The sequence below is a fragment of the Metopolophium dirhodum genome, chromosome 8 (genome assembly GCF_019925205.1).
Source record: "Metopolophium dirhodum isolate CAU chromosome 8, ASM1992520v1, whole genome shotgun sequence".
Lineage (NCBI taxonomy): Eukaryota > Metazoa > Arthropoda > Insecta > Hemiptera > Aphididae > Metopolophium > Metopolophium dirhodum.
This window is the reverse complement of record NC_083567.1, coordinates 3,588,793-3,610,727: the sequence shown is the minus strand read 5'-3', so window position 1 is coordinate 3,610,727 and position 21,935 is coordinate 3,588,793. Positions and strand designations below refer to the sequence as shown.

Below are 21,935 nucleotides of genomic sequence, written 5' to 3'. Positions count from 1 at the left end.
ATAACCCGCAACCAAAAAGATACGAATGGCAAACATGGACAGACAATAACGGTTTAAAAAAAAAAAAAAAAAACTAACCAGCGCGTAAAATGTACGATATCGATTCTGAGCCGATTATTAATTTAAGTGACATAACCTATTCGAATAGAATTACATTTCAAAAAAGGTTTGACTGTTTTTGCGTGCTTCGAGGATTTATCGGTGTTTTGGATGACTCGAAATGTTGAATTTTTATTTATCCTCTCATAAGATCTAATTTTCAACCATCTCGCTTAGAACAATTGTTTAATATATTGTTAATAATATTTATTGATTTTTTTACCATCACTGTCACTATCTTGTTCATGTTCAGTGTTTGTATTTATCGTTATATACAATTTATATTTAATTTATATATTTCATTGACCTATTTACCGTCAGTCGTATACAAATATATACTAAAAACTATGACTCTATTGACTGTGGCTTGTTTCTATAAATTGTATCTGCAGTATTCTAGTATACGTGTGATATTATAATAAATTATTAAATTATATTATTAGCACGCTCGGCTAGAGTATTATTATTTTTTTCGTCGCGCATAATTACCGCTTTTAATTGCGGTGGACGTATAATATTATTTTTTATACTATGAATCTGTTTTCCGCGCTCGAGATAACCTCTATATTTGCTATTTTTTACGCGTATCACATTTGAATACATAGCCGCCGTATAAGCGCTGCCAAAAGTAAAATAAGCGATTGTAACTTTTACTTTTTTGTCGTCTAAAACATGTACCTATTATGTTTATTACCTCGATTATTGAAATGGTTATGACATTTTCGTATTGTGACACCGAAATGTAAATTAGGATAGGTATAGTTTGCTGAAATCGATAAATTTGTATCACTAGAATATTATGTATTACGTAAACTGCAGCAGTCACGAGTAATTAATATTTTTGGTTTTTTAAGACGCTACTACTCAACATCGCAATGTGTATGAACTATTATACGCTTTATTAAAACCGTTGTATTATATTATTATATTTCCTGAGTCCCATTAACCCAAGTGGCTGTCTGAATAAGACCGTGAATAAAACTGTGAATTTTTTGTGTTTTGTGGGCTCGCTGTTTGAGGCGAGGTGGTCGTTGTAGCCGCGATTTGGAAATTCTCACATTATATTATAATATTATACTGATCACGCGAACTCTTTAGAAAACAGTCGTCAATGGTAGGTTTTGATAGAGCGAGACACGTTTTTACCTGGGTGCTTAATATTTTGTATTTAGCGGCATAGCCAGTAGTAGGAGGTGGGGGAAGGGGGAAAAGGAGCCTTGCCCAAAATCTTCAGTATTTTTGCCAAATATGACGTAATTTATAAAAATAAATATTGACCATGGTCACTGCACTATTTTATAAAAAAATTTTCTAGAAAAATAAAAATTTTAGATTGAACTTATAGGACACAACAATAATATATAAATTAAAAGTTGTTAAAAATGTTATTATCGTATTAGTAGGGTGTATTTAATATTAGTTAATATATATGTTATCTCCAGTGCCAACAATACGAATGTAATTTTATTAAATTTCTTCCTGCTTGCTCTCCCTTTCAGAAATCCTGACTACACTACTGATAATGTATGTAAATTCAAAAATCTACCAAATATAATATAACTATATTATTATAGAACACGCGCATCAAACGAAAACATTTCATAAATATGTACCTATAATATATCAGTTCTTCTCGGTCTGCGCATATAATATGTAGATACTATAGTATAGCTTACGTCGAAATCGCCGGATAGGTCAAAAAGGGTATAGTTTGTAGGAAAAATCGTTTAGCTACCAGAGTGCAGAAATCATCAACCGGCACAAATACATCAAGACATGCACAGATTTTTATTATAATAATAATAATAATAATAATAACATATAGGTAATATTATTATAGTCACACACTAACACACACACACACCACTCACACAGAATCTGGGCCGGGCGCGGTTTTGAGCTTATCTGCTCGCACAAACCACGGACGATATATAATAATATTTATACCTATAGTAATAATAATAATAATAATAATAATAGTACGCGCTTATCGAAACCAGTTCTGCAGACTGAGAGCTGACATTTTCCTGTTTTCAAACCGCATCGCGTTCAACCCGCGAGTTGTATACATAAATATAGTATATTACTGCGTATATAAAATTGTAATAATTAAACACAATATTATTATTTTTGTTTTTTTAATTACCAACCACGTGTCGTAAAAAATAGAAACGTTTGCGCGCTCGTGTGCATAATAGGCGTGCGTGAAATTTGCGACTCTAAGCGCAAAGTGTACAACAGGTAGGTATAATATATAACTCCTTATCTAATATTATTATATTATTTTATTTGTGTCGGTTATTTTTTTTCTTCGATTTTTTTTTTTTAATTAAAAACGACTCTCGTCGTCTTACCTGTGTAGCTTATGTAGCTATTGCCTATATTCCAATACATAATCGGCCAAATGATTTAAATGTAGGTTATCGAAATAATAATATTAGGCACGACCGCGGTTAATCGCTGCCCCGTTTGCGCGTTTATAGCGTCCTATATACGACCATATAACATCATTATCATACCTATATTATTATGGGTAAACGCGTCGCCGTGTAAATTAGGTATACGCGGTAGCGTTTCAAGGATACCGTCTTGTCGCCGCCCTGCAGCCGCGGACAACGACGACGCTCGCAGATCGCGACGTATTCATTTCTTAATTTTTTTTTTCGTCTGTCAAATAATAATAACGTGGTTAGTCATTATATTATAATATAGCCGCATACCTAAACGCTGCAAGTATTAAAGTCGTACGTCCGCAGGTCTCTGACTGCAGAAACGACATAATAATTATAGCTGGTACAGCGGATCAGAGGTGATTTTCGGGTACTCGCGAACTAAACATTGTAACGCGAACGAAATACGATATTATTATATTGTCGGGTAATAAATTATTATACACGATAAGACTACGATTTCGACACAACATATAGGCACCTACCGACTATTGCTACCGCCGGACACATAATATCATGTAGCCTGCGGTCGAGTCTCGACAACGGGTCAACCTCGAGGAGGTGAAAAAAAAATTCGTTTATCACGCGCGTGTTTACTTCGAGTTGTAAGCAACTCGAGTATATAACTTCGAGTGACAAGACGATGAAAATATTCGTCCGAATTATCCGCTAGAGACTCGATTGTAATATAATATATATATATATTTGCACGGTTTAATTATTGTCGTTTAAAAGGACCGCCACACGTGCGTGCAATGTTGTTTCCGTCTTGCACGACTAACTTATACGAACATTTTTGTGCTTAACAGTGTTCCATTTTCGTGTGCTAACCTATATTAATTAATAATAGAGCAGTGCACGAATTGACCTATATATTATTATCTGCAAACTTAAAGGTGAGAACATTACCGCAGTGTTTTCGCGTGGGTTCTTTACGATATTTTAATATTTGTAGCGAATAATTACGAGTGTGTATAAATAATAATATAATATTATACGGTTTAAAAGTTCTCATAACTCGCTTGCGAGAAATTTAAATATCGTGAAAATCCCATCATGTGAAAAAACAGATGATAATAACATGTTTTAATACCTTTAAGCTACTCACTCTGTTAATTCGCTCGGCTGTCGTTAAAGGTGCCTATAACTACACAAAATTGAAACTGCTGAAAACAAATTTGCCATCGCATACGCTGCGGACGTCTGTAAGACGGACAACTTATTATGTGGGTGTGGCGCGACGTACGTTTCTCGCGCGCCCGCTAAAGGGATTTGGTGCGAGCACCGTAATAACTATACCAATTACCAGCTATTGGTATTATAGTGTATATTATAATAATATTGAAGCGTACATTTTTTTTATTACACGTACAAAATAATTAATTAAACGTATAATATTTCGTTTGGATAGAAAGAAAAAAACTTGATACGATATCATGCTTGTATACGCTATAGTATGTAACGCGTATTATATTAACACATGTACCTACTGCACATTATTATAATAATGCGCGTGTATTGTATATATATATATATATATATTTAGTCGCGAGCCGTATATTGTATATAGGTATATTATGTGTGTGTACGTTTTCTTTTTAAACTGTACAAGGTCATAAAATATGTGTTTATTTTTTTATTATCCGGGTAATTTATGGCCATTAAATTTTCTGCGGGTGGACGTTCGAATGCTAAAGTAATTAAAATATTTATATTTGTCATGTACCAGGCCACGTCGCGTATCGATCGGATCGCGCGGGTTTCGTAGATCATCGCGACCATCATATTATATGCACTTTTATAATATAATACTATACCACATACCTACGTATAATATATATATATATATGCCCCGCACGTCATTCTACATAATATAAGAACCCTTTCTCGCGGTGTATAATCCATCACTCGTCAGTGAGGTATACCTACACGATTTACCCTCCGAAATAACAACACCGAAAACGGTCGTCCTGCGAATACGACTGCGTTTGATACGTATAGGTACTATATACATATATAGGTATCATTTATAAACTGTAGTCGATTATACGATACATATAGGGGTACCTACCCTGTCCGTATAATATAATTCATATTATATACAAATTGTTACAATAACTATAACCTGCAGGGCTGCAACCGTGTATGAATTCGATGATTTTATTGCATATCGATGAATGCGTGGTTAGCAGAGTTTGAAGTAACGCATTTAATACAAGGCATTACCAGCGCATTTTAAGTACTCATAGGTATAACATTTTACTGCGCTTATCTTTGCATATAATTTGCTAACAGAATATGTAAATGACGCGTATAAAGAACAACATTACGAATTTAACGTTTTAAACTACCTAATATGTTATATAACATTTTAGTATAAATATTATATTTTACGAAACATCAACTTACCTATATATTTATTTTTATAAATTTTGCATCATAATAATATAACATATTATCATGTTTAAATTAATTTTTTTATGGTTTACGTACATTACTAATCGATACATATTACATTTCAAGCCATATAATCATTATATCTAATTTGTATTTATTTGATTTAGTTTAATTTGCATATTATGCACATGTATAAATGTATTTTGGAACTTTTTTTGTACATATTTCCTTATTTCCTAATGAAACATATATTTCGTGGTATTTTTGTGCATTAAATTCTTGGTCTACTTGGGATAGTACCTAAAATAATTGTTGTAAAAATATGTTATGTAGAATAATAATAGGTCTACTGCGTATATAGGTATAACTGCCGCTGGTTAGGTTAGGTTCTTGGTTACAATAAGACAATCTCGACTATTACCATTTTGACCAGGTCAACCGAGTGGATATGTAAAAGTGTAATAGTGTATTTTATTTAAACCAATTTTTTTTAATCTCACTGATTATATTATATCGACTGTTTACGATCAATTCTATAAAATACTTTGCATTTTTCACAAAAATTGGTTTATTGTGTATAATATATACCTGATATGTATGATCGTATAACCTACCTACTAAAATGTATATTGAACGTCCTTCTCATTTGTTTAGTGTGATGGTTCTATCGTTTACCCAAAAGTGCAATCTTATCACAGCTATTGGACAGTCATATGATATGCATCCGTATCTGGTGTCCGGACCTCGTGACCTGAAAGTTATAAAATACATAATTATCAATACCCACTGTGTAATTTATTACATAATTAATAATACACGAATTTTCAGTTTGTCGATATCGATTTTAATTTTTCGATCTTATATGTATAATATTATTATCGCTGCTGCAGGTTGCATGTCAAGAAACGATTTTTCTCGTAGATAGTATGCAATTATTATTTATTGTGTGTATTCTCTCATAATCATTTCCTCTCTCGACGCTTAAAGTCTCTCTCTATATACTATATGATATACGCGCAAATGCTGCAGCACAGGGTCGTCTACATTTCGTAACTCAACAATCTAACGAGTAACGACCCTGTGTGTATCGCAAAAGTTATATAACTCGCAACCCGTATTGCCACAATATTATGATCGCATGACGCGTGTACGTGCGCCATAATGGTAAATCGTATGATATATTATATTAAATTTTTATATTTTGAAGTCTTATTTTAAATCAAACAATATACATTATACGAATAGGTACATATTTTGTACAATAAGCTGAAATGACATGAAAGAAGAAGGTTTAACAGAAAGGCTCGATAGCGGAAAAGTCACCCACTGCAGACGACACTCCTCCGTGGCCAGTACCTATACGTTAAATATAAATATTTTTTTCTGTTCAATATTGAAGTGGACTACTACTATAGCCGTTTCCGCTACGAACGATTACGCGGCGTTAAGTACCTATGCAACGCGTAGGTAAGTACCTATATGAACCTATAGGTAACTCGGTTACGTGGATACCTATCTATATATGCAGCTAGTTGGGTATGCGTCGCGCGAGTGTCGGCCGCCAACGGAATCTCTGCTGCGGCGGCACGCGCGTGCAGTCTGTGTCGTGGAGACCGGACGCGACGCGCGCGCGTTTCGCAAGCGGCCCGCCGCCGCCTCCGGGCCGCGGTGAAAACACGAAAAAAAATATAATGTTTATTTTTTTTTTAAAAAAATCATCACACACGCCAAACTGTTCGAGGTCGTCGTCGCTCGGCGTGCTGCAGCCGGGGGTCCCGGGGCCGCGATGTTGCCAAGACACGTTGCCCGGACGCGGCAAACTCTCTGTTGGTATATACCACACGTACCACGTTCACATAATATCATATAATATACTTTGTACATATCATATGCGTTACACACTAGGTAGGTGTACAGCTCCGTTCTACTCGCGGGCGAGCGCGAGGTCTACGCGTACATGTAGGTACTTTGGCTCGGAGCCATCTCCTCGCTCGGCACGCGCGTGTTGCAGTGTTTTTTCCTTCTCTCGTATATTATATATTATTATTATATTTCATTCTTTCCACTTTTTATTTCGTCGCTTCTCTAACGCGCCGACCCCTTCGCCGCCTCTTCGACACAACCGAGCGGCCAAGTCTCTAAATATAATATACATATATGACGTATTTGACGGCAGCCCTTAGCCGCCCCCTGTTTCCACCACCCAATCTAACTCGCTCACCCCGGATCCCGATCACAACGGCTGCATATGCTGTTGCTCTTGCTGCAGTTTCTCCGCCGAAAACCATATAGGTACCAAAACGTCCAAAACCCACATAACCGGATTTTATATTTTTTATACCGGCCGATGCACCAGCTGTACCTATATACGCCACAAGACGTTATAATATGTACTAAGTAGTATATTATGAGTTAACTAATATACTACCACACTACCACAACCGCACCTGCAGCTGCATCAAAACGGCTGCGACGAATTAATGAGCATTCACCGTTATTGATCGACTATTCATTATTATAATAAAAATTCGCAACGTTTAGATAATTGCTTCGCGCGCACACATGTAATATAATAGCCGCTTCACAGACCCGAATTGCTCGAGGCGTCGTTATCATGGATACCTACGTATATATATATATATATATAAGATAGATACTTGTAAGCACACATGTCTGACATAATACGGCGGACTTGAGAATTGCCATTGTATGCATCATGTCTACGAGTCCTACTATTTTTACCAATCGCCGCCGAAGAGTATTCTGCAGGCTGAGGTTCGGACACTATTTACACCCAAATATAATATTATTATATTTTTTACTTTCGTAGCGATACCTGAAGTTAGATGTTGGATCAGCTACGACCGTCTATCGGATCATTGCTGCAAGGTCATATACTTCAAGACTATAAGACAGTATCGTGTAAATATTTTTAGTACCCGATTAGTAATTAGTGAATATCAAAGGTAATATTGGTACTACGTAAACTGTATACTTAATTTTGCAAAAATTCTCCTCTAATTAGATTCATGTCGATAGCCAATAACAAAGTATAGTTTTTTCGTACCTCGGCCAACTTGTAAAACTCATATTATAATTTTAAATATAAGTTTATACTCTGTTCAGCTAATTTTAACGATTATTTTATATGTAATTTCATTTAATTGTTTTGTATATTGTTTCTGATGTTTAATTTATAACTTATCATAGATCTGTTAATTTTCGTATTGCTAATATTTTTCTCAAAAGCCACATGGCGTTAATTCTAACAAATAAAAATAAAAATAAAATTAATTATTTATTACTAAATCGTAAGACGCGACGTGTCGTCGTCAAAACGTGTATCAATAGACAATATTTATACCAGTAAAATATTTATTATACTTGAATATTTGATTGTAACGAGATTTCATTTCGTATGAAACAACTAGAATATTATAATTATTATTATTATAGTGTACAATTAGATGGTGGAAAAATATTTTATAAGTCTGAATAAAAACAGACGCCAGATTGTGGAAATTTTTAATAATTTTCAAACGCTATTTTGTATATATAAAGGAAATTAGTGATTAGGAACTACGCGCGTGACGGTGAAAGATAATATAATTATTATGATCTAATTAGCTATATTATATGCGATGGTTAAATTTCCGAGAATGTTACGTAAAGTAGAAAAATTAGTTTAGAATTTTGATTTAACTTAACTTCTATGAGTTGTGGTGCGTTATTTTATTATATATGTATAATATATATAGGAAAGTACCTACGTCTTGTTATAATATTATATTATCGTCACCTAATTCGGATCGATTCGGCCGACGATATGGGGGGTTAATACCTAGGGCTGTAGATATCTTAGTGAGGACCAACTTACAAATACTTACAAATGAATATCTTTAACTTACAATTGGTCCGGATCGATTTTCCCGATACGGGGGGGGGGGGGGGCGTCAACTTCACACACGTCACCTAATTAGAGGACGGACATTTCCAAGTGCTTATTTTCGATTATTATTTATTACCTACCTATATTATAGTATCTATAGTTGAATATTAACGGAGATTTCGGAATTTTCAATTTAGGCTTATATACTTGGGTATATACACGTAAACGGTGTGGTTGCTTTATCTAAGCCGGTCGGGTGCGTATTGATAAATGTTATGCGTAGGTGCATAATGCGTATACCGTACAATATACGAAGATATAATATTATTATTCTTATTATCTCGACGACGCTCTGAGATATCTAACGAGCGAGCGCGCAGACTGGAAACTATATACGCGATGACTTCCGCAGCAGTCACGATCGATAACCGATCCTCCCAACGACGGCCGAACAACAAATAAAAATAATAATTACACCCGGCGCGCACCGTCACAGAGTATCATAGGTACTGGCTGGTATACTATAGGTATATACAATATAATATGTTATTAATGTGGTAGGTATATAAGAGATGAGAGAATATAGAGGTTCATTCACGAGCGTCGACCGTTTCTCGTTCTTAAAACGCGCGCGTATAACATAATATTATAATAATGATAATAATAATACATTACGCGTACCTAACAACCTATAGGTATATAGTTGGTATATACCTACTGCGATGCTATTATCATTTATAAATTGCCGCTGCCGCAGAGTTTGGGCGGACGCGCGCGGCAAATCGACCGCCACCGTATTACTCATTCACTCTCTCTCCTCCGATGTAGACGGTAGTTTTGCATTAAACGGACATTTGTCTAATCCTTCCGCGGGCGATCGCCGCTCGTTGTACACCGATGCCATTATACTATTATTATTATTATTATTATTATTATTATTATTATTATCGTACGCAGCGGAGGCAGAGCACCGGACCGATGTGTATTATCAATCGCGCGTATCCTCGTGCAGGTATAATATTATTATAAATGGTGCCCATTAATCGAGAGCTCGCGATAATTTATATTACTTATGTTGTTGTATCGTATACAGTCCTTCGCAGTCTTGGGTATACCGGCTGCACCGCGATTGTCGTCAATCATCTTAGCGCGTCTGGCCATCCGAAACGTGTAATATATAATATTATAGGTACCTGGGTAACCCGGGTCAATGTACAAGACGATTATATTGATTATAAACAGTATTTTTAAGTATGCCACTACTTGAGTAGGTAAAGACTTTGTATAATATTGTATATACATAAGATCAGATCGATTAGGCACCTATATACTCAATAATACACGTATTTAGCAAAAATGTGTTATTGAAAAATGGAAGTACCTACATAGTATCTTAAAATTTACTTTCTCGAAATAAAATACCAATTTTTAAATACCTTTTCATTTTTACCTTAAATATATTTAATATTTTCAATTAAATTACATTAACAAAATGGCAATGAACATTTTTTTTAAATTGATAAGACTGACTATAAATAATATTTATATTTTATAATCAATGATTTTGCGCTCGGAGCGGATAAACAAAACAGAGGCCCCATTAGTGAATTATTTTATGACTTTATCAATGCTGCAAAGTTTTTGCATTTTTTGCAAACATTTTTCAATCAATGTTCAAATTTTATATATATTTTGTGTAACTGAAACGATTTCAAAATATAATATAATACTGTTAACAGTCTATCATATTAATTTAAATGTTTATATACTTGTATTAGTTATGTATATAATATTTCTCCGATTTTTTTATTATAATGAAATCTTGAACTGGTGACTTCAATGCACATCGCGCCTGTTGTGATTTCAATAACAAAGATTTCGAAAAAATTACCACTAACCAAAAAGCAGTTTATCACTAAAAATTGTAACTTTAAACTTGACTTTTAGCGCGATACGTTTCGAATACGAAAGCGTTATTATAATTTTTATTTGTAAATTATATAGGAGGTACCAGGAATGGTATATATTATTATTCTTAAATCTTAGAGTAAAAATAAAAACAAGATGTATATTTATAACGATGTGACAATATCATGCATAATAATATATAGGACGTTACCTACGTTGTATAAATACTTATTAATTCGATTTATAAATAGCTTTTATATTTTATAACAAGCGGATCACATATGATACCATAACCAGTCTAAAATGCAGTGCGAATAATCGTGTTTTTTTACCATACAAGTATAATTAGGTGCCTATAATTTACTGCAATGATAATGATAATATTATGTACATGTTACTTACCTATAGCTAGGTAATCGAGTCTGCTGCAGTTTTTATCAAATACGAGTTAATGGTGCGGCTGTCGAGGAAGTATATTAATATATTTTTTAATAATCATTATAATATTATATTATGTACATTGTAATAATATTATTATATTATTGTCGTATCTAACAAACCACACGATGCATAATAATATTATAATGTCGTACGCGACGGCGACCTTTAAACCGCGCGATTCGCGTTTACTTATACATAGGTATAATATAATATAATATAATGACACGATATCCTAAGGAGGTTAAGTTCGCGCTGCCGAAGCAGCAGCAGCAACGTTTAAACCGCGCGTATACCTATATTACCTATAACGCTATACCTATACGTTACGTGCCTCTCGCGTTCGTATATATACATTATATACACATTACCAATATCAATAAAATCCGTTCTGCACGTGTGTGTGTGTGTGTGTGTGTGTGTGTGTGATAAACGTTCACTGCAGTTGTGATCACCCAAGGCCGACTAGACGCGTGGAAATGTTGTTATATCCAATTTTTAACCCGATCCGAGCAAAATAATAAGGGGGCCAAGATCGTTGGGAAATCGAACCGTGAAACCGACACACACACACACACACACACACACACACACACTCTTTCTCTCGAGTAACGCGAAAATCGCTATGGGTACGACAAACGGACCGTCGTGATTTACAGCTATAGGTTTATAGGTAGAGGTACATAATACTGCAGTGTCGTTTGTTGTTACATTGTAAATAAAAAATATTTATTTAAACTTAGTAGTTCCAAATTCCGAGTGGTTTTTTTTTTTGCCTTCGACACGATCGAAATAAACTCGCGAAGGTAAATATACATTATTATAAATATATCGAACGCAATTAAAACGTAATTAGATAGTAAGTAGATATTGTATACATATATGATATTATATCTGTATTAAAAATATGATATTACGTCTGCGGGCATCGCAGTCTCCGAAAGATAATATAATGTTATATTTATATCGCGTAATATTATTTGAAACGTGGCATAAATAATTATGCTTAATATTTTCAATTAAACTCCGCAACATATATTTTATTACACGCGCCGATAGGTATATAAACATACGAATTTAATAGCGTCCGAAGATATTTATGATTAAATTGAATATTATTTATATTCAAGATTATTATGACGTATATCATTCACGCGTCCGTCTTGGAAAAACCGTTCGATGGACAAGTATTCGAGGTTTAAGAACCGGGGAAAACATTATTTTTGTTGGAAAATTAAACGGATCACAGTATTATATTGTGTCCATCATAATCTCGTCACGGTGATCTAATCGGTTAGAATCACGCCCGGAACCCAATTCGTCCGTATATAATATTTAAATCGCTGTTACATCGCGCTTAAAGCGTACAATATTATTATTATATATAGGTACTTAAATGTAACCATAGAGGCGCGCCGGCCGAATGTGCGATGACGTGTAGCCGAGACGATGTTTGGCCTGCCCACGCTCCAGACTTCTACTTCCGGCACTTTTTCCATTGTATCTGCACATCATGAGTAACTATATAATATATTATTATAATATACGCGAAAATTTGAAGATTTTCGGCAGAAGTTTGACAGCTCCCCACGCAACGGATCGCTGATGTTTCCGTTAGTTATGTGCTTAGAAGTGTAAAGACTAATCTAGATAAAAAAAAAAAAAAACGACTAGTCAGATAATAATATAACTATTAATTATTATCTTATCCAGATAACTATATTGCCTCAGAAATCTAGCTAATGGTTACCTCCGGTAAAAAATTTCCTAATATAGATAAACTTAATTTGAACCACCTTCAATAAAATATTATTTCCTCATGAATTATAGGTATAATAGTTATTTTTTATTAGAAGACTCTACTCAGACTCTTAATTGGTACGTATATTATCAATTTCCTCCTAGCAATTAATCGTATAATATAGGTGATGGGTACATGTAAAATGTAATTTTGAGAATTTTGGTATTTTAGATGTACATTGCACATATACGCGTACAATGATAAACAATACCGAATATTAAATCAGAAACGGTAAAATCTAGATTTTGTTCATTTTGAGTTTTGAAATTTCTTAAAAGTCTTGGTACCTAATAGATTTTTTAAATTTAATTTTTAAAATTTTAGGCGATTTAAATTAATTTTAGATTTAGAGGTTTAAAACTTTAGTACGTCACTCTAACTTAGGTAATTCAAAAAATCTCAAGACTTTCAACATATTTTGTACAAATTATTTATATTAATTTTCATTACATCTTTAAATATAATATTTAATTCTATAAAAATTGATTTTTCTCTAATTGTGTGGTCTAGATAAAACTGTGATTATTATTTTTATCTTATAATATTATCTAAGTAAATATGTATACAATATTATCTATGTTATATTTTATTATCTTGTCCAGATGACATTTTAGTTATCTTTTCTCTGCAACACACATGGTTATTATGATTTCGTTACATGTAACTACCTATATATATGTATGTATAGATAGTTTTTACGATTTTATTATCAAAACCGGGCGCTGTAGATTGCACGTATCTCATTCTATAAGCATATAAATTCGGAATACTTCCCGGGTGCATAGGGTGCGTGTGTCGAGAATACCCCCCGCGTGGGTTTCTCCGACCACGACGTTTAAATTCACGATTTCCCTTTCTTTTGAAAAAAAAAACCCCAAATACTCGCCGCCGGCGGTATTATAATCTTTATATGTGCGTATTTATAGCCGACGAACCACTGTAATATCATAAGACCGTATCCCATCGAAACCGATAACCCTCCCCCAACCGTCAGGGTTGCACAGTCCTCGATCGCCGGCCCGGTGACATCTGCGGCGCGTCAACCCGCCGTCTTTTGTGCCCGCGCACCGCCGACTGCACCTGCGTTTTTCTCCAAAACCACGGAGTCGTGCGTTCATGTATAGAAGTAACTCGTACGCACATTGTAGGTATTATAGCCTTAAAGGTATACATGTATATACCTATCTGCAGATATATAGGTATATTGCATGGTATACGCATGCACTGCTGACCGCCGACGCGCACGATTTGGATTTTTGTGCCGCGAATTCTCAAATCGTAACAACGCAATATAATGCGACCTGTGGCGAATCGATATAGTCCCTAAATCGTGCAGTATATAGCAATGTCCGCTTACTTCCTGCTACATTCACTATTCCAACACCGCAGTGGTCAGATGTCACTTTCGTGGATTCCGATACACCGCTTCTGCAGCGCCACATTTGAGTTATACCATGTATTGTGAAGTCATAGACTTTTGAGAGACTCAATAGAGGTGCCGTGCAGCGGTGCAGTTTCATGTATAGAGTACCTGGCGTACGCACATTAAAGATACTGCAGGTACCTACAAGGTATCTGGTATGATATGGTCTACTGACCGCTGTCGTGTACGGCCTAGATTCTTGTGCCGTGAATATTTTCAAATCGTAACAACGCAATATAATGCGACCTGTGGCGAATCGATATAGTCCCTAAATCGTGCAGTATAGTGCAATGTCCGCTTACGTCCTGCTACATTCACTATTCCAACACCGCAGTGGTCAGATGTCACTTTCGTGGATTCCGATACACCGCTTCTGCAGCGCCACATTTGAGTTATACCATGTATTGTGAAGTCATAGACTTTTGAGAGACTCAATAGTGGTGCCGTGCAGCGGTGCAGTTTCATGTATAGAGTACCTGGCATACGCACATTAAAGATACTGCAGGTACCTACAAGGTATCTGGTATGATATGGTCTACTGACCGCTGTCGTGTACGGCCTAGATTCTTGTGCCGTGAATATTTTCAAATCGTAACGACGCAATATAATATTATCATGTGACCTGAAGCGAACCGATAGTCCCTAAAATCTAAATCGTTTATAGTGTCCTACTATAGATTACCTGCTACCGTCACTATTCCAACACCCGGCGGCGCTGTAGTGGCAAAATATCACTTTTTGGTTCCGATATATCACTTCTGAAATAACTAATTACTAATAATTATCGTTGTATGTACCTATTTATATTATATACAACCGAGTCTCGACAACTTGTATCTCAAGGGGAATAACAATAAATTCGATTTATTTATTTTTCGAGCAGTCGGTACCTCAAACTCAACTAGAAAACACTCCGGGGGACAAGAATAAAATTCGAGTTATCGAGGTTTTCGAGTTTTTAAAATTCGTGTTATGGAGACTAGACTATGCATATATTATTATCATTGAGTTTATTATAATACATAATCAATAATATTATATTATATTATATACATACACTCAGACACACACAATATTTGCTCACTGCAGCCGAGTAAAATCGGATATAATAACAATAATTTTACCGATACCATATTAGTGGTAGGTACACATGGTAATATGTATAATGTATATATGCGTGAGTAGTGAATACCCTACATGTATATAATATTAATATATTAATATATAATAATATATAACTACCTACCTGTAGTATACCTACCTACGTGCAGCACGCGCGGTATATGTATGCGGTATAAGCGTAAACGTTATAAACTTAAAACTTATACATAACATACGAAGGCACATACCTCGCTATGCAGTACATTATATACATTTACGGCTATACATAATATGTATATGCCGATACAATTTACCTACTGCTCGTATGTACATGCGTCTGTATATAATATGTGTTACTGTATAATAATAATAATAATAATAATAATATGTAAGTGAGCGCGCGCCTGCTCGCTATTGCTTGGATATAATCGCCGTATAAATATATAATTATTCCGCGGGGAGATATGAGTTTCTCGGATGTCAAAACGACCCGGTGATTTGTAGCCGCGCGCGCTGATCCCAAGGCTCTCCGGAGTTCGCGCACACGTGTTATAACATATTATATTATGATATACCTACACTCACTCGCCGACTCCAACACACACACGCCCGTCTGTATTTTTATGGTGAAAAAAAAATGTTTAAAAAAAAAAAAAAAAAGGTGTGATAATGACGGTTTGCCTAATCGTTGGCACAGGTGACCGGGTGACGCTGCCAACGGCGGATATTATAATATTATTATATTATGTGTTATGGAGATAATATAATATAGGTATAGATATATACGTGCGAGCCACTAGGACTCCATATACGTATATAATATTATATTGTGTGCGTGTGTGTGTTTTCCGAATTTAATTTTTTCTACGTTCGTTTCGCCATGATAATAATAATATATTTTTGGGTCGACTTTTGACCGCGCGGAAAACACGCCGCCGCCGCCACCGTAGCCCCACTACTATACAACCTGCATATATATGGTCAAGTTATCGATTCGACCGCGCGAAAAATATATAAATCGTGTTTGTGTGTGTGTGTGTGTGTGTGTGTGTGTGTGTGTGTGTGTGTGTGTGTGTGTGTGTGTGTGTGTGTGTGTGTGTGTGTGTGTGTGTCCTAGTGTTTATAGCTGGTAGCGTGTGGTCATGTGCAGGTATATATTATATTTAGTCTGGTGTTCGGTTATGTGCAGGTACCTATGTGATACCTGGCGGTATACTCTATTTGTTTTTCGAAATCATTTAGGCGCCTGTTTTTATATAATTTACGATTTTTTTTTTTTTAATCCCTTTGCTGCTGCACGATTCCGATTCGAGCAATGCAGGTATTTTCGTGCCACAATATAGGTATAATAGGACGCGAAATCTTTTACTATTGCTGTAAGACGTTTTGATAGCATATGGTTCGGAATTATAATGTAACATTTACTGTCGGATTTCGAAAATTAATTTTGTCATTTTTGATTTTGTTTATTTATTAATTAATTTAAGCCATTTTAGGGCATTTATTTGCCTTTTAGCTCATATTTTCAATTCTATTGCATTGTATGATATTTCAGTTTCTATCGGTTACAATTTTTTTTTATGAATTTATAAAAAATAATAATTTATTTAAATTTATTTTATGAAATATTGTTTGCATTACATGCAAGCTGTGTTTTTTTTATAATTAGTAAACACCTACCTTAGTAAATTAAGTTCATTTTTCCTTATGAATATGAAAACATAGTCCTTTCTTTTCAATAATAGTTGATATTTTTTTTCATCTTTTAATACAGTTTTAACACTTTAGGCGAGTCAAAAAATTTTAAGTGCATTTTCTAAAGTTTTATATGGTGCATTCAACTCACATCCCTATCAAAATAACGTAGGTACCACTTAAACCCAAACAAATAATAAGTACACAATTTAATGAAAATGTTCACACAATGATTTATTTTTCCGGTATATTTAGCGTATTACACGCGCAGTATGCACGCGAGAGATCCGTTAGCCCATCGTGCTGAATCCGAAATTTTCGACTTCGAACGCATTAGGTGATCAGTAACCGTTACACGAGAGACGAAATTCAAAATTTGCTAACCCAAATCTTTGTGCACATTAATAATATTGTGTCTGCCTGCACTAATATTTTGCATGAGGTATACCTACAATGTACGCCGAATTATGCAACGTCTCCTTCTCGCCGTCTAACTGTAATAGGTATACGTCTGCAGCAGCTCCTTCGTCTAACTGTAATTATTATACATCTCCTTCTCTAACACTATAGCGCTGATGCTCGAATCGTTGTAGTTATTATTAATTTAACTATAATATAATAAAGGCCTCTGAGCCTCAGCTCGTGGTGTTACATTGTCCATTTATTGATGGACGGCCGGTTACCTTATGTAATGTATTGATAACTACACCCTTATCCATTTACACAGCTAGAATATCACTCTTTTAATTATACAACTAACCTAATATACCTACTCATATACCTTAAATAATTAATATTCTAATTACAGACAAGTCTCGACAACTCGAACCCCAATAATAACTCGTAATCCTCGACCATTCGAATTTTTTTCTTGTCCTAAGGGGAATTTTAAGTGATTTTAAATTGTGTTTGAGGTCGTATACAACTCAAAAAATACATAAATTGAATTTTTAAAATTTGTCATCCTCTCAAAGATTAGAGTTGTCTAGACACGTCTGTATATTTATGAACTAAAATAATATATGGGCATGATGATGATTATATATCCTCGTTGCGCGCTTTTAGATGTCTTCTCCCTGAGCAGGTGAACTCTCCTCCAGCACTCATCGTCGGCTTTCTTCCACGCTTGCCCTGCAGAGTATAAGTATTAGAGGTGGAGATGACATAATATAATATTGTAAGATATTATCATATTTAAACGCGGTGTAAAGAGAGTTTGACGTGGACGCGTCCTCGCCGACACCTGTTTATTATTCCTTATCACCCGAACTCGTTATACCGACACTCGCGATTTCCTTTATCGCGTCACAATGCGCTTTTGTGTGCTACAGGTCACAGAGTATTATCACTCTATATGGTACAGACGAACGTCATCATCAGAAACCGAACGGATTATTATCTATAAAAAATATAATAAAACACTCGTCTGAAAATAGCTCGGCGCTCCTTCGAACATAATAGCATTGATTAGGTATATATTGTAATATAAATACAATATAATATAATATACTCAATGATAACAGGAGCACAAAAGCGTGTGTTCAATAATTATAATTTTTATTTTATTGAGAATAAAGGAATACATATATTGTTATTATAGGTATGGCATACACTGCTACCGACCTATACGCATTATTATTATTGTATTATTATACTGATTCGCGGCGGCGCGTTGTTGTTGCGTATTTTTATTCACCCCCCCAACCCCTTTACAAGAGTCTCGTGACCTTTTGCAGAAATAACGTCATAAAGCGATATTTTGAGTAATGAACATACGGGAAAAAATGTAACCGGACACAATGCGGTGGCGGTGGCGGTGGTTTTTCGCGCACGCAAAATAATAACGCTAAAACACAATTTATAATATTATTATGATTGATTAATGTGTATGCGAACGTCCAACCGTCTTGTAAGACCTCATAATATATTATAACAATAAAACCGTATGCGCGAACGATATTATTACTAAATTATTTGTATACACTGTGTACAGTTCACGCGAGTACATATAACGATTTTATAATAATATAATGTGTATTATACGTACCTAAAGGCTAAAAGTATATAACATTGTGGTGAAACTTGAGGGCTGAGAATTTAAACCGTACATTTCACTCCCTCACGACTACTTACACCGTGTACGGTTGTACCCCGACCATCGCCCTGACCATTGTAGACGCAGTCCGTCGGAGAGAAGAGCTCTCGACGTGTACAAATTATTCTATTATAATATACACCTATATAGGTTATAGATGTATGTAAAATGTTGATAATATTATAAGCCACGAACTGGTGCAGTGACCGAAAATGTGTACTCGAAAATTTCTTTATCAGCATGTCGTATCAATAAAACCATTTCTAAAATTTTAACACAACTCGTTTTAAATTTAAATTCAATAACCGGTCCATAATATTATTTCTGTCCTTTTCCTGTGATGAACTAATCTATCGCTAATGACACAATCTGCAGCAGCTCTCCTTTATCTATTTTTGTTTAATATTAATTATTCATCAATTTAAAAATTACCTACATTACCAAATTTTAATATTGATGTGACTTTTTGGTATGTATCTTAATACATGTTGAGATACCGCGTAGATTTTCATAGAAGCTTAAAATTATAATAAAAAAAATCATTATCCTGATGAAAGTGTTAGATTTTCATCGTTTCGAGTTGCACCTCTGCAATAACATGAGCACGTTACCACACTTCTTATACCTATATTTACTACATATTTTTATTAATCGTTGTTTATATATCGTCGGTTTTATATACAATGCGATCTATGATGAACGAATCGTATGACGACGGGTCGAAAAGGCACAACAACACACGGGAACCCGAAATGCAAACTCTCGATCACTATACGATCTCTTTCATCTTTGAAATACGCTTCTACTATAATAATATATTATGTCATAAAACTATTAATTAATACTTTTTTTTTTTTTTGATACGAAACACATACAATTACTTTCACTTATTTCGTATCCTATACACGTCCAATAGGTAAGTATACATAAACAGTATGCATATTACCTATATTATATACCTACACCGATATAGCTAATATACTGAAATAGTCTGCAACAGTATAATATCATAAATTTTTTTATGTCGATAATCTGTTTTTTAAAGAAAAAATACGCATTAGTATTATAATACTATATCGATGTAACTTATGCAAATCGTAGGTATCGTAAGAAAAAGTGTTTAATTAAGCAAAATGAGAAAAATATCTTTTTTAGCGGACCTATAAGGATAACAACAATCTATTCGGTATAATAGGTGCCCATCGTATAATTTGATTTTATTCCTATATAAAATTCTTATTCCTATACTTAAATTCTATAATATTATTATTAAAAGATCACTTAAATATACAATATATTATATAATATGGCGTATATAACATAAAATTTATTCTTGTATAACAAATCTACATTTTCTAATATTCTAATATACGTAATTAACTAAAATAATTATGTGTCAATAGATTTTTTCATGATGATAATCCGTTTTTTAAAAAATACGCGTTGATATACCTAATATTATATCGACGTAACTTATGCAAATTATATATAAGTAATTAGAAATGTGTTTAGTTAAGCAAAATAGAAAAAATCGCTATTTTAGCGGTACCTATAAGGATAACAACAATCTAATCCGTATCACATTATTCATTTTTTTTTATCTATATAACTTAATGTAATTAAATATCTACTAAATATACATAACATGGTGTAATATAAATAGTCTTATATAACAAAATCAAAATTCTTTTTTTTCTAATATTATACAACTAAACGTAACTATCCATATAATGGGTAACATTCAAATTAAAATACTAAATAGGTGTTAATTTTAAGTAAATATACTTAGTATGCTTCGCAAAATAAATCAACACGTAACACTATATGTAATGTTCTTAAAAAAAAAAATTATTCAAACAATAAATGCACTATACCAGCTTTAAAAGCCATCGTTTTTCCACGACCTGCGTTGTATTCGAAAGCCACGACGAGGCGCCGAACTCGTTTAGGTACAACACATAGGGACTATATAGGTACCAATAATTGATATCTTTGAAGAAAATCGATCGTCAGAACTCGATGGCTGCAGCCGGTGATGGAGCAGGTGTCATATTATTATATACCGAATAAGTTACCTGCCGACATGATTATATTTTTACCTGTGGTGCGTTTTTCGACATATTTCAGCGGCAGCTTCGAACCATCGTGCATTGTAACACGTTGCACCAGAAGTTAAAAACAAGCGTATACAGTTCGCCACAGTTTTGATCAAATGCAATATTATACATACGTCGGATGCCGATTCAAAACGTGGGACTTAACGGTTATTGCTGAACGCACGACACATTTTGCGCGTGGTGTATAAATTACGATGCGAGATAAAGACGAACCACGCGTGTACGTATATACATATACCTATAATGATATTATTAATAACATATTATATTATTATTATTATTATTGCGATTCGGGCGGCGGCGTAGGTGGTGAGCTTACAGTCTTAACATATAGACGGATTGTGTGAGGCGATAATCAACATTGCGACACGAAAGTCGTTTTTAGTTTTTTTTTTTTTTTTTTAATAATATTATAATTCCCAAAGAAATGCGTGCGATTTCACGATCGCACGTCATATTACTATTACAGGTAATAATATAATTTATTGTTATCGCAGTATTGACTGTAATATAATATTGCCA

General features: G+C 34.3%; 1 protein-coding gene across 1 annotated transcript in view; it reads left to right on the top strand.

The window, feature by feature from the left end:
- LOC132950745 (uncharacterized) overlaps positions 1–21,538 on the top strand; it is a 121,415-nt gene extending 99,877 nt beyond the window's left edge. The window contains exon 5 of the mRNA XM_061022286.1: positions 21,424–21,538. Coding sequence (XP_060878269.1) covers positions 21,424–21,452 — 29 coding nt within the window. The 3' untranslated portion in view covers positions 21,453–21,538. The remainder of the gene's footprint in view (positions 1–21,423) is intronic.
- The last annotated feature ends 397 nt before the right edge of the window (positions 21,539–21,935 follow it).